The following is a 15,311-nucleotide window of genomic DNA, read 5'->3' on the forward strand; positions in this document are numbered from 1 at the left end:
ATTACTATTATTAAAGGACGAGTATAGAGGTTTTCACCGGGACCCCGGGTTTTCCCCTCTATAGCCACCCGAGAAGGACCGTATAGTCTAAACTAGGCTCCTATAGATTAGATAGGATACCAGAGTAAGAATAATAATAATAATAATACTAATTATTATTATTATTAGTATAATCGTCGCTATTATTAGCGACCTATTCGTACTCGTTATCTACTATATTATCGTTACCTATTAGCGATTAATAAGCTATATTACTAGCACGAGTAAAGCTTTGTATAAGACTTAGTTTACGTATTCTAAAATTTACTTAATAAAGGACTCGATATTAAATTAAGGAATATTAGTACTTTTAAGAGGGTCTATCTATATACCACGGTTAGATATTAGCGAACGGGGTATAAATACTATAATATACCTTAGCTACGAATAAGAGGGATAAGGGGGCATTAGTATCGGTTTATAAGGAGAAGTTAAATAAAAGAAACTCGAGAACTATATATAGTTAGCTAAGACTTCGCCTAGAAGGGATAGCGTAGCGGTTTGACCTATATTAACGAAAACTCCGTAGTTTAAACGAAAGAAGAAGAGGATAAGGATCTACGAGGAATAGCCGTTCCTTTTATAAAAAGGGAGCCGGGGGAATAAACCACCTTAAGGGAGGCCTACGACGGAATAAAGGCAGGTATACGCTCGTATATTTAGGGCCTTATACCTCCCTTAAACCGATTCCTTTATATAAGACCTCCGTTAAGGAGGGCTAGGCGTAAGCGAGGAACTCGCGACAACGGGCTATATACTTACCCTATTACGACGTTATAATAATAGAAAATCGGGCAGGTAAATAAGAGCCCTTAATGTCGCGACTACTAGTATACGTGGTAGAATAGGCAGGAAGAGCGAATACGTCCTGTATACTCGATAAAGATAAGGCTAGCGTACCGCGAGGTTACCCTTATAACGACTACGGTAATGTTATAGCCCTAGGGGTTAACGTGACTTAGGAGTAAAGGTAAAGGTAAGGTAAGAAATAGGTAAAGGGCTTCTAAGGGGCGCACGGAGCGTATAACCCTAGCGATCCCCTTATAACCCCCCGCGAGGGAGGGGGGAGGGGGTTAATATTATAGGCTAACCCTATTAGCTAGGGTCCTGGCCTTACTAAGCCAGGATACCGTATAGACCTCTTACCGATTAGGCCGCTAATCTATAACGGCCCCTAGTAAGATAGTCTTTTTACCTTTTCCTTTTCCTTTCCTTAGTTCTAGATAATAGAATTATTTGGCCTCACTTATTAGCTTAGACTCGTGACTAGCTATTCACAGGGGAGGCCTGTGCTAAGTACCCGAGGTCGCCGACTATATTCTGCGGTTAGACCTAATAACCTCCTTAATATAACCCTTCGTTAGGCGGAAGTTCAGCACGCCATAGCGTGTAATAGTTATAAAGAAAACATATACTAAAATAAATAAATAATCAAGTCCTAACTTCTAAGCTATATTATAGCTCTTTTGCTAGACCTATGTAAAAACTATCAACAGATTATTAGGACTTGATTTTTAATCTATAGAGTTTTAGCTTTATAATATTTACTATTTTATTGAATAAAACAGCAGGGGTCTAAAAAGCAGTGTTTTGGTGTAAAGTGGTGTTCTAAATGGGGGTGTTCCAGAAGGCGGGGTCGGCACTTACAGCGTAACCGTAAAATAACGTAGAAGAACAGTAATACGGCAGTCGATCCGTTGATTTAATTGAGGCTTGTAAATCTGTGGATCTGTGTGTGTAACTGCGTTAAAACCCCTAGAATCATCCCCGACCGTTCGGGAACTTCTGCCACCGTAATATCTGTGGCGAAGGTTCTGCAGGTGTCCACCCCGATTCCGGAGGATGCTGTGTTGGGAGAAATCCATGCCCGTTACGTAACCGTTAATCTCACGCCCTGGTCAACAAATGTTGGTGTCACGTTATTCTGGAATTGATGTTCTGACAGCAGCAGAACTTATTCGAGCCAGGCATTCAGCGAGTCCTCGGCGGCGTCTTCTCAATTGAGAAAATACAGCACAGCGTTTCTCCCATGGTTGTAGAAACATTCTCAGCCACATGGGGGACAATTGTAATCAGCCTCTCCCGTCTCTACTTCACGAAATGCCTGTCGTTAGCCAACTAACTCGGAGCTTTGCTTTCCAGGGCGATACGGCGTCGTCTTCGATGCTGGTTCCTCGGGGACTCGTGTATACATTTACAAATGGAAAAACTACGCGACAGCAACCCAACATGTTCCCATCGAGGACCTCCGCCGGTTACCCACCATCACGCTCGTTTCCAGCGAGAAGATCCGTCCCGGGGTGGCGTCTTTCGCTTTAGCCCCTGAGATAATAGGGAGCGACCATCTCGAGTCCTTGGTGGAACTTGCGCTGGACGAGGTTTCTGAGGACAAAGTTCCAGATACACCCATCTACCTAATGGCTACGGCAGGCATGCGCTTGCTTCCTGAGGGACCGCAACAAGGTCTGCTGCAGGCCATGTGCTCATATCTGCGCGACAACACGGATTTCTTGCTCCCCGACTGTTCCACCAATGTACAAGTCATTTCCGGCGAAACCGAAGGCCTGTACGGGTGGCTTGCCGCCAACTATCTTCTCGGTGGGTTCGACAAGTCGGACGATCTTGAAAACGGCAACGGCCACCATACATATGGTTTCCTAGACATGGGTGGCGCATCGGCACAGATCGCATTTGTTCCAAATACTACAGAGGCGGAAAAGCATGCCGAAGACCTCAAACTCGTCCGTCTTAGGAATTTGGATGGCACCGTCTCAGAATACAAGGTCTTTACGACTTCATGGCTTGGATACGGTGCCAATCAGGCCCGGGAGAGATACATCCACCAACTTCTAGATGCATACGGTCGGCCCGATGACCTCGAAGTTCCCGATCCGTGTATGCCTCGAGGGCTCCGCACAACGCTTGATGACGGGACGTTGCCCAGCACTCTGGCAGACAGCGGGGTTACTCTCGTGGGAACAGGCAACTTTAGAGAATGTCTCGCAACGACAGAACCACTACTGGGGAAAGATGCGCCGTGTCCTGATGAGCCATGTCTTCTGAATGGACAACATGTGCCGACCATCGATTTCAGTATCAATCGCTTCGTCGGAGTATCCGAGTATTGGCATACGACCCATGGTGTGTTTAGCGGCAAGCATAAAGCTTACGATCTCGTTACGTATGAACGCAAGGTCTTGGATTTCTGCAGCCGACACTGGGACGGAATTGTAGCAGACGCCGAGCACATAGGGACCAAGGGAAAGGTAAAGGATGCACAAGAGGCGTGTTTTAAAGCGTCCTGGTTGATAAATATCCTTTACGAGGGTATTGGGTTTCCGAGGGTTGGTATGGAGTATGACCCGAGTTCTGGCCTGAACATCTCCGACGTCAACATCGAGGCCACAAAAGAGAAAAGCCCTTGGGCTCCCTTTCAACCAGTGAACAAAATTGATGGGATGGAGGTAAGCTGGACATTAGGGAAAATGATCCTCTACGCTTCTGGCCAAATTATTCCACAGGGCCAGTCTGCTTCCTTACCGGTGGGTTTCGGCAGCAATGTAGCGGGTGCCACTGACTTTGAGCTGGCTGGATCGACGTACGACCCTACTTTGGGCCTAGACGAAGGCAATGACTGGGATGGGGCAGTGGGCAACGTTATGGGCAAGGCCAGGACAAACTTCACAATCATCCTGTTAGTGCTCCTTGCCGCTTTCATGATATTCCTGCTCCACAAGCGCGACCGCCGGGCCCGCTGGATCAGTCGAATAAGCGCTACCCTCCGACTCAATCGCTTCCCTACTGGTCCTCTCAAATTCGGCCGGGGTTCCTCTTTCACAAACAAGCTATTTGGACGCCGCACTCCTTACTATGAACGGCTCATGGAGGAAGGGGGCGTTGGCCAATTCGAGCTAGGGAACCTAGACGCGGACGAGTACAGTGTCTCGGATATGAATGACGTTTTGCAAGCTCGCAGGTCACCTCGGCTATTCGCACCCAACATCACCCTGGAACCCTTTGAGGAGGCAAGATTCGGGCAGTCCTTAGACCGCGGCGGCGTCGCGGTTCGTACCGAAAGCAGAGAGAGATTGGTCCCTAATCTGGTGAATGCCGGGAAGAGGAGTCGAGCAGGGAGCCCAACCCGGTTGAAAGCTCCATCACGGCCTCTCTAAGAAAAAGAAATGCTGGCGCGTTGGTATACCCGAGCGCACAGTCGAGCATCTCACGTCTGAATGAACTAATGGCGGTTTGGAATTAAGGGGACACGCTTTGACGGATCTTCACTTTGGCCCCTAAATGCCTCCCGGATGGCGGCCTTGGTCTCACTTGGAAGAGTGTGGACTGCGCAGCTATCATGTACCGTTTTTCTGCTGTGTAATACCGCATCATTTCGCACTCGTGTGTATACATACTCAGGGGTCATCTCGGAGCTAATCTGGGCTTGAAAGGGTTAGGACCCTAATATTAGATTCTCAGCGATACGAGTTCCATATGGTATATAGTGATAGGGCGGACTGGGATGGTGGTCTTCTCGGTCATTGGAATAATCGCACGGCAACTAGTCGTGGATCATTGAGGACATCGAGGAAGACCAAGAAACTCGTCAGGTGCCAATAAGCATCATACAGCCCAAGACGCGCGCGTCCGTGGGATATCAGTCTTGCTGCCTTTCCAAAAAGCCCGGATCGGACCTGACTCGGGCCTCGAATTTCTTCCACCACTCCTGGAACGCCTTAAGAGGCACCACCTCCACGCCTCCGTGACCAATGGTGCCGCTGAAACCTGATAGAAAATTGAAGGCGTTTTGGATGATTCTTTGCGCAAGAAGGGTGGTCGACGGGACAGCTCTATCGACAGACTCCGACGCTTTTGCTTGGATTCGGGAAGCCACGGAGCCGGCTTCTTCGATGGATATGGCGATCATGAAGTTGTTCGGAGACGCTAGTGTTGTGCCATCCCCAGAAGACCCCGCTGCTCCAGGTTTGATCTTGAAAATGGCACTCTCTTTGCCAGGACCGACCCCACCTAGAAACCGAAAGTCCGGGACCGCACCAGTCGCTGTGGGTGAAGTGACAGCGGGAGCGAAGTAGATAGCTGCGGCCGTATCGGGCGGAAGCGCCACGCCCGGCAGCATGAAGACGACTATGTGTGAGACAGGTCGGGCGGTAGAGATTGTGTAGACAGCCGAAACCTCTGAAGGCGACGAGACCGGCTCTGTCACGACTGGGTGGCCAGCGGGAATAATACCAAAAAGCTGATTGGACATCCCGATGCTGGTTCTCTAACGTATAAGTCAGTTATTAGAAGGAAAATCCGGGCAGCAAGGCTCCCGGATTGGACACGACAAGATGGAGTTGCGAGGTTAGCTAAGATCTGTTGAACAGACCGTAGTTTTACGGTTACGTAACGGGCCGGATTGCCGAGATTATAATCCGGGTAGACACCTGCAGAATCTTCACCGCCGATATTACGGTGGCAGGAATTCTCTGACAGTCCTGCACAGTTATAATTATACATAATTACCTTAATCAAATTTTAACCTATTTTATAACGATTTTAACTACGCTTTATCTAATAATTCAGAGTCTTATTTACTAAGTAAAGATCTATCCTTTTACCATTCTTACTACCGCTTAAGAAGCTATCTAGCTACGCTGATATAGCGAGTCTATCTATAAGTATTAAAATATCGGACTATAAGCCTATTATCTATAAAAGCCATCGCGACTAGGAGTTCTAGCGTAGTTAATACGAAGCTATAGCCATTAATAATGATATATAGGAATATCCACGCCCTAATAATTATCACCCCCCTCCTTAAAGGCCTGCTCTGCCTTCCTACGCTATCTTCTAAGCTTCGAACGCTATCCTATAAGTAGAAGCTACGGCTATATAGCTATTAGATCTAATATCTACTAGATAGCGTACCTATAAGTCGGCTATATAGCGTTAGAAGATTTAAAGGGGTAAACACGTTAAATATATTAAGGGTATTAGCGCCGTATTAATATAGAAGACTAATACTATCGATAAGAGCCGTAAGCTGCTATTATGTAATACTACTCCTTATAAGGTATATAAAGCTATTCGCTGCGATACTGCTTACTATATAGCTACCCGGCACGTTAATACCTACGAAGAATATAACGAATAGGTTTATACCGCGCTAATAAGCCTAAAGAAGTTATAGGAGTGCTTATTAAGATAGCAGGAGTTATTACTATGCCTTAAAAATATCGAATCGATACCCGTAATATATATCTAGGTAGTAGACTTCTTTAAAGGATACGTATAATAGCTAGGCGTGACTAGACCGAAGCCGAGGGAGGCCTTTTAGATAAGGAATTAGTTCTCTCCGAGGGCTTTTATACCCTAGGTTAACGATATATCGAGACTAGGCTTAAGGATTAAGGAAAACGCGGTAACCACTACGCTATAGTATCTCCGGTATTATATACTAAAAGTGATAAGGGTAATAATACCTTAGATACTACGGCTAAGCCTAGTAGGAAAGGAGGTTATAGGAAAAAAAAAGTCAAAAAGCCCGCTACCTCCTCCGCTAATACTTTAGCTAACCGTTCCTCTTCTAAACGCCGTGAATCTACGCTTCGGTAAAGGGAACCCTGCCGCGTATACACTATGCCTAGTTATAATATTAACACGTACTACTATATATTTCCAGAAATAGCGTTGATCGGTTAAAGCCCCTATAAGAGCTCTAAAATAATAGTCTAATACCGTGACGGCTTATTAAAAGTTGTTCACGTATTAAGGCCGAAAATATAGTTTATTCGAACTAAGGAAGGAAAGGAGGAAAGGAAAAGTCTACGCGGTATATAGGCGGCTAAGTATATATAGAATTACACGGGCCTTACTAGGGGGTCCGTGCTTCTTAGTCCCGGCTATTACCGGGGACAATTCCGCGGGCTATAGCCTATAATATACCCCCCACGCCGGAGGCAAGGTCGTGGTCGTATCGTGGTTGCCCGGTTATAACCTTATATTACCCTAGCCTCCCTACGTATAATCTAAAAATAGCCTCCTTTATTCGATTGTATTAAAGGCTCCTTTAAAGGGAGGTAATCCGTAGCAGCTAAGATCCTTTTAAGGCTAAAATAGTATAAAGGAGCTCTTATATAGCGGTACTATCGTACGCTCCTCGCCGGCGTATATACTCGTTATAAACGATATACCTACCGAATATATAACCCGGGGTTATTCCTTCCACTTAAACAGCGTAGAAAGGGTAATAAAATCAACCTCCTACTATTCTTCGTTTTTACTATTTTCTTCCCCTTTTATAGCTTCTTTTTAGCTATTTTCTTTTAATTATCTTTTACCTTATAAGTAGCCCCGAGATACCTTATAGGTCCCCTAATAGTATAACCAATGTCGCCGAGTAATAGCTTATCTCTTAAGCTACTGCTAGTCTCCTTACTATAAGTTTATATACTCCTTACCCGTAATTTAGCGCTATAGCTAACTATTAGTAGATATCCGATTTCGCGTCCCCTAATAAGCGCCCTTATAAGGGTAATAGTGATAATAATACAAGTTCGTGGTCCTTATTATTACGGGTTACGAGGTCGGCCGTAACTAATAATAAATAGACTGTCCCCCCCCCCCCCCCACCCCCCTATGAAATAACACGCGCCTAAGAACCCGCTAATACCCCGCTATATCGCCCCTTACTCGTAGTACGCTACCCGGTTGTATAAATAAGAATATAGTATTAAGTATTATTACTAGTCAGGCCTTAGCGCGGCTAGGGCCGATACTAAGTACTACGAGTATTCCTATTAAACGTGTAAGTGCTCTTCTATAGGTAGTCCATATTAGGTGTATAATAACTATAACTAATAGGCGATATAGCTCCCCGCTACCGCCTATAATACTACTAACGCCTTATAGAATACCGCTTATACTATAAATAAGGACGGCGAAGATAATAATATAAGTTTATATCCTCTTATATCGCGACTTTTATACTAATTATCTGCGTACAATCGCCGCCAATTCTAGGAAGCGTTGAGTTATTTCTAAGTTACCCTTAATTAAGCTAAATCGGGTAATAGTATCGTAGGTCCTTTATAAGCTCCCGCTCCTATTATCGCCCTTACTCTTATCGCCGCTCCCGCCCCTACTACTACTCCCGCTCCCGCCGCCGCGCCGCCTACCGCTATTACCTTACTGCCCGCTACCGCCCTATCTGTTATTACCGGGTTCTAGGTAAGTATAGTATAAGCCCTTAATAATATCGCCGCCTTTATATATAGTATAGATAAGACGCTTAAGAATATATCGTAAAAGCTAGAGGATAATAATAACGATATTACTATAAATATCGTAAAAGGTTTATAACCTTACTTACTCTGTCCGTCGTATATATAAGCACTACGTAGCTATAACTCCTTTCGCTGCTAATAATAATCCGGGGGCTACTCCTAAGGCTACGCTCGTCTCGGCTCCTCTCTAGGAGGTTATTACTACTCTTATCCTTAATAGCGAGGAGGGTATAACCTCCTTAGCGGCTTATCCTAAGCTAGTAAAAGAGTCATAGGTGGGTACCGCTAAGGGTAGTATAGCCTTATACGAGGAGGAGCTAGAAAAGGGTAAGATTATAAGAGAGTAGGCCGTTTATATTATTTTTAGGATTTTACTTAGTTCTTTCCTACTTATAAGTTAAGTAGCGCGGGGGTATAACCCTAATATAATCTCGCTTTCGGTCATTATCCTCCTCGCTACTATATTAGCCTTTTTTATATTTATACCTCCTTCGTATACTATTATAAAGGCCTATTATTCGACTATACCGGGCCGTGTTTCTTCTCGAATTCGTTAAGTACTTATATCTCCCGTAGGCTCTTAAGCGGTTCCTATATTAATTCTATATAGCCCTCCTATTATACTAATACCTCGCGGACCTTACTACGACCTCGCCTTCGGGTATAGGCATAGAGGACTTCCTCTACTATTTATTCCTCCTTTTTATCTAGCCTTTCATAAATAGGTAGCGGCTAAGGGTTTATTATTATTTACCCTAGTAAGGGGTTATAGTCGGCTTACTATAGAAGATCCACGTGGAAACGGTTATAGATATATAAGGGGATATCTAGTTCTACGATATAGGAATTAATAACCTTTATAACTTTATACTTATAGTAGAGCTAGGTACGTTTCTTTAACGGTTATAGCTAGGAGTAGTCCCCGGTATCTAACTATATAAGGTCATCCTTTTCGAACCTCTTAGCCGGGTAATACTAACGGTTTAATAACTCCTCCTAGCGTAGTTATATAGCGGCTATTATAGCTTAGGTGAACTAGGTAGCTTCCTTAAAATAACTTAGTAAGTGCTACGCAGAAGCCTCGCGCTTATCGGTAGGTATAGTCTTATTAACTTAAAGAGAATTCGTGTAGTACCCGTATCATAGGAAGAACGGGCTTATTTAGATTATTATGTTTACCCGGTTATTTAAGGCTATTTATATTACTAGTAGCAGCGTATTCTAGTTATCTTAGGCGTAATAGGTATACGCTCGTAAATAGGCTTAGACTTCCTAGTTAACGCGTTTAGAACCTTTATCCGTCTAAGGGTAATATATAGTACCTAGTTATTATTTAATACCCGTGAGGTTATAAAAGTATCGCTAAAAGCGGCTAATCTAGTTTAACCCCTTATCGCTAATAATAGACTTCGGTATCCCGTAAAACCTATAATAGTATAGTAAGAATTATTTAGTATAGGCTTAAGTATCTATAATATCTATCGCTTTAAGCGTTACCGATTTCGAGAGTCGGTTAGTAATTACCTATAAGTATCTATACTTACCCTTATGTCTAAGTAATAAGTCTCTTATAAGTCTATTATAATATCGTAGAAGATTTACTTTAGTATAGGCAGTGAGCGTAATAATCCTTTTTTCGTACCCCTTTATATATAGCTAGCTTAGTATGTATTATAATTCCGTATAAATCTTTTAATATCTTAATTTATACCGGGCTAAAAAAACTAATAAGCGATTAGAGTAATAGTATTATCCTTACCTAGATATTCGCCGATTACTAAGCTATAGATCGCGTATATAATATAGTCTTATAGCGGGTAGTTAGCCCTGTTTTAGCTATCCTCTAGTATCTATAAGTAGTCACGAAATATTAGCCGTCCTTCATCAGTTCTATACTCAGCGATCTATATTTTAAGTTCTAGCTCGGGGGGAAAGCTTTATTCTCCTGCTACTATTATGGTAAAGGCACCTTAATAACGCTTATTAGTAGCTCTAGCTTTATCCTATAATCGTTATAGGTTAGAGTCTACTTTAAAAACTATAATTAGCTCCGGTAACGTTACTCTTACTAAGTATACCCGGGGGGAGATAGCTATATCGGGGATTACCTATATATACCTCCTTTACTCTTAGATATCGGAGGAATCCTTAGGTATATCCTACTCTTAATATAAAAGCGTATTAGCTATAATATTATCGGCCCCTCGTTAGTACTCTAATATAGAATTATACTAAGTAAGCTTAGTTACTTAGCGACTCTAGTACTCGGTTAAGGCCCTTTTAGTTATAAAGTATTCGAGCGTTTTATAGTTAGAGTAAATCTAAAACCGGCCGTTATTTATAAGCTCGGTTTTCTAAACCTATAAGTAATTTATAATTATTAGTATCTCCTTATTATAAATTAGGTAGTTATACTTAGCGGAGTTAAGTCGGCGCGAGTAATACGCGATAACGCACTTATATCCCTGCTTATCTTCCTATAGGAATACACTACTTAGTATAAACCCTAAATAGTTTATCTTTAGTTAGGCTTTCCTTCCGAGTTATTATTATTATAGATAGGGCTTTTCCTAGACTATCTGCTTTAGCTCCTTAAAGGCTACCTCTTAAAGGGGGCCCTAGTAGAATAGGGCGTTTGTTTATTAGGGCTATAAGTAATACTATAATAGCTATAAAGTCGTGAACAAATATCCTATAATGTTAACGAACCCTAGGAAACTATATACCCTGTTCGTGGAGACTAACGCTTTCTATTCCGGAATAGCGTTAAGTTTCTCGGGGTTATAAGATACCCCTTTTTCCGCTATAACGATAAGCCCTAGGTATTTAACCGTCTTAATACTAAGCTCGTACTTCTTCGGGTTAAGGTTTAGCCTAGCGTTTATAAGGGTACTAAGTACTCGTTATACCTTCTCCTTATAATCCTTATAAGATCCGTCTAAGTAGATTAGGATATTATCTATATATATAGAGATAAAACCGTTAAGGAACTCCTATAGTAATAAGTTACTATATCGCTAAAATATTATAGACGCGCTAGTTAACTTAAAAGGGTATACTAGCTACTCGATTAATCTAAACCGAGTATAAAATACGGTCTTATACTCGTGCCCCGGCGCTATCCGTATTTTATAGAAAGCGGCGATAATATCTAACTTAGTAAACCATTTCGCCTTAGCTAGATTACGTAGCATCTTTATAATTAGGGGGAATAGGTAGCGATCTCGCTAAGTAATCGTATTTAGGGCGTAGTAGTTATAGTAAAATCGGAGGCCGCCTCCTAGCTTCGTTATAAATAGTATAGGCGTGGCAGTAGCTAAGCTACTAGCACGAATAAACCCCTTATCTATTAAATCCGTTATCATCTTCTATAATATAAGGAGCTCCTGACGTGATATAAAATGGAGTAGGCCTTACGGTAAAGCTTATTTATTACTATTATGATCCTTTTATAAGTAAACCTCGTAATTAGTGCTAAATCGGTATAAAGGTAGGCGTATTAAGTATAAGGGCGCGAATAAATCGCCGAACTCTTATATTATACTCTTAGGGACGTATTCTTACGGGTTTACTGGTTCCTTTATACTTAGAGCCTTTTCGATATCCTTTAACGATATAGCCTATAAGCCCTTTTCCTATATTTTTCCCCTTCGGTACTATAATCGTCGGTATAGTCCTATAAAGACGGACCCTATTACTAGTACGATAGTATAGATCTCTTATACTACCTTCGGCTCTTTTTCGTCCTAAAATCGGATATTAATATCGGCTACTCTATAACGGAGCCTTTATTCATTAGCGTAAAGGACTATATTATTACGTTTTATCCATAGAAGCCTATAAAAGAGATTCTAATCTAGACCTAGTATTACGTACACGAAAACACGCTTAGTATATACCCTTATCTATCTAGTATAAAGACTACGATATTAGCGTTACTAGCCGGTTTAGTCTTATCCGAGAAGCCTTTTAGTAGTCGTTTTTTCTTATCGACTAATAGTAAGCGTATGTTTCGAGTAAATGTCTTATTAATAATATTATAGTAATTATAACCTATATTTATAAAAGCGTTTATTAACCTAGTACTATTAACTCTTACTTAGATTAATACTAACTCGCTCCGTAATAACGGTTTAAACTCCTCCTACTCGTGTTACTCTAGCATTATCGGCTCCGGTGCCTGATTTCGTATTAAAGCTACTCTTTTTCCCAATCTTCGGTATCCTCGGAAACGTCTTCGGATTCCTCCTCTTAAGGGGATATTTTGGCTACCGTATCCTTCTTACTCTTATAATACTATTAGATATAGCCCTTCTTATAGTAATTCGAATATATAATATTCGCGTAGCGGTTAGGTTTTTATTAGAACCCCTTAAACTCGTTAACCTTATTAACTCTACTTATAGCGATATCGCTATTAGTATTCTTAGCTAGTTTACGGGCGATAGGAATTAGTTAGTACGACTTATAATACCCTTTTATCTCTACGCGATCTTTTATACTTTATTAACTTACTCGGTATAGGTATTAGGGAGGTTAGCTACTACTAGGCTATTACGTAGCCTATTATTTAGGGTGCTATTAAGAAATAATATCTTAATATAGTCTACTTAGTTATAGCCTCCTACTTATACTAGGTTCCTTTTAAAAGTAAGTAAGAAGCGCGAGAATAACTAGTCGGGTTTTTACTTTATTAACTAGAGGGTATTAGTAGCATAGCCTTATTTATTACGGTCCTTATATATATGGTTAAGGTAGGCTATAAGTTCCTCTAGGTCGAATTTACCGTTTATACCTCTATTACTAAAAAAGGTACTAACCACCTACTAAGGCTAGGTATCTAAGCACGCGTTAATTAAATACCACGCCTTTTTATTACTACGAAATAGCGGACCGTCTAGTTTAAGCTTTAGTCGTATAGCCTAGAGCTAGGCGGTATATTCCGTGCGTTTTCCACTATAGTTTACGGGAATAGCGACTTACTATAAATAGTTTAAGAGCGTGGGTGCTAGTAGCGGGACGGGTATAATAGTCTCTACCTCTAAAGGCCTAGGTAAGGGTAAGGGCGTAATAATTAGGGTAAGTATCGGGTACGTAGTAAGTATAAGGTACGGGTTAAGTTAAGCCCTTTCCAGGGTTACTTATTTACTAGCGAGTATATCGTGAATAGGGGCGATATATATCCTTACTATTTTCTATACGTATTATAATACGCGTTCGTCGATCTTATTATATAAGGTCTCTATAACCTACCCTTAGCCCTTTAGTGGGCTCGGGGTAAAATAACTAGGACCTCCTTCTATATAAGCGTCGAAGCTTATAGTCTTAAGAGTTCGAATATATAACGGCTTATTAAAAGTTATTCACGTATTAAGGCCGAAAATATATTTTATTCGAACTAAGGAAGGAACGGAGGAAAGGAAAAGTCTGCGCAGTATATAGGCGGCTAAGTATATATAGGATCGTACGGGCCTCGCTAAGAGGTCTATACTTCTTGGTCCCGGCCACTGCCGGGGACTACTTCGCGGGCTATAGCCCGTAATAAATAGATTCTTAAATATAACCCCGCGATACCTACGGAAGTGGAAGAGCTACACACCGTAAAGAAAGTGAAGAGGGATATAGGTCGAGACTCTCTATAGCTTAAAGAGGCGTAACTTACCCGTAATAGCGTCTCTTATATAGCTAGCTTTATAGTAGGAGCCGCTACTACTAGCTACCCTCTTTACGCCTTTACTATCCTCGATTCCGGTGCTATATTATATATTTTTAACGATTTTTCCCGCTTTTTAGACTTTACCCCCGCTACACAGGGAGACTACGTTATCGTAAGCAGTTTGTTACTACCTATTAAAGGTTACGGTAATATAACCGTAAGATTAAACGGACTAATAGGAGGCCTCGACTTTATGCTCTTAAATATCACCTACTACGAAGGCTTGACCTATAGCTTAGCCTCTAACTAACGGTTACTACTACGAGGCTACTAGTAGGATTAAAAGCCACTATATAACTACCTCCGCTATACTGGTAAATCTATACTATACTAGCTAAGTGACCACTTCGATTAAACTATAGTTAAATACATACTCTATAACTAATCCACGGCTGCTTTTCTAGGCTTTTCCACTCGTAAAGGCGTCTATAAATCGATGATACGATTTCTTTTCTTTTTATTCATTACGCATATGCAGCCCTAAAGCTATGGCGCGGCGCCTATCGCCCTAAGGGCAAAAGGCCATCAGAAGCTAGGTACAGTACAATAGCGTAGTAGTAGTAATACACAAAGGAGATCCTCCGTAATAATCTGCCTAATAGACCTAATAGATAATAAAACCAAAGCAAAATGACTAGACCGCAGAATCCGAGGTTTACGCCCTATACCACTCCGCCGAGGCTATTTTAGTAGCTAAAAGATAGGCCTATAAGGCCTGTATTCCTCTTTAGTACCGAATGATAGCGGTAGAGATAGCGGTAGGCCTGCTAGGGCTTCCCGTAGGGCTCTTCGTTCGGCTTTATAAAAGGGGTAAGAAAGAATAAGGTGAGCTGTATTCTGTATAGGGGAGCCGGGACAGGAATAGCGGTCGTGAGCGCAGTTTTAGGCCATTTCTTAGTGGGGTTTAAGGTATCCGAAGCCGGGTTTTAACTGCGTAAAAGCCAACTTTACCCACTTAGGGCCCTAAGTTAGTAGTGGTTTTCGGGAGAAACAGAGGTTATCGCGGACTAGACGCCTATAAAGGCCGCCTAAACGCACCGATTTACCCCTTGTCTCCGCCTCTTCTTCGTTATTCTAAAAGGCCTCCTAGTCTTTAATCAAGGCTTCGTTAACCCGGCGTTTTAGGTGGCTAAGGGTACTAAACTAATAGACTTAGTGGCTTTTTTAGGGTCTAGTACCCCTTTAGCTACTTTATTCGCTAGTTCGTTCCTTTCTATCTCTACGTATAAGGGGCACCACCACATAGAGACCAAAGTGCCCAGTTATTTAAG

At 42.0% G+C, this 15,311-nt stretch overlaps 2 protein-coding genes across 2 annotated transcripts; one reads left to right on the forward strand and one right to left on the reverse strand.

The window, feature by feature from the left end:
• Positions 1 to 2,094: 2,094 nt before the first annotated feature.
• On the forward strand, positions 2,095 to 4,211 carry SODALDRAFT_335782 (golgi apyrase; the record flags this gene model as incomplete). The annotated part of the gene is made up of 2 exons (XM_028612545.1): positions 2,095 to 2,107; positions 2,182 to 4,211. 2 exons carry the CDS (start codon positions 2,095 to 2,097, stop codon positions 4,209 to 4,211), a joined length of 2,043 nt encoding a protein of 680 aa, XP_028469586.1.
• A 180-nt stretch (positions 4,212 to 4,391) lies between these two features.
• On the reverse strand, positions 4,392 to 5,401 carry SODALDRAFT_325971 (hypothetical protein). The gene has a single exon (XM_028610041.1). The coding sequence runs from the start codon at positions 5,303 to 5,305 to the stop codon at positions 4,694 to 4,696; it is 612 nt and encodes a 203-aa protein (XP_028469587.1). The 5' UTR covers positions 5,306 to 5,401; the 3' UTR covers positions 4,392 to 4,693.
• Between the last annotated feature and the right edge of the window lie 9,910 nt (positions 5,402 to 15,311).

This window comes from Sodiomyces alkalinus, assembly GCF_003711515.1.
Source record: "Sodiomyces alkalinus F11 unplaced genomic scaffold SODALscaffold_1, whole genome shotgun sequence".
Taxonomy (NCBI): Eukaryota; Fungi; Ascomycota; class Sordariomycetes; order Glomerellales; family Plectosphaerellaceae; genus Sodiomyces; species Sodiomyces alkalinus.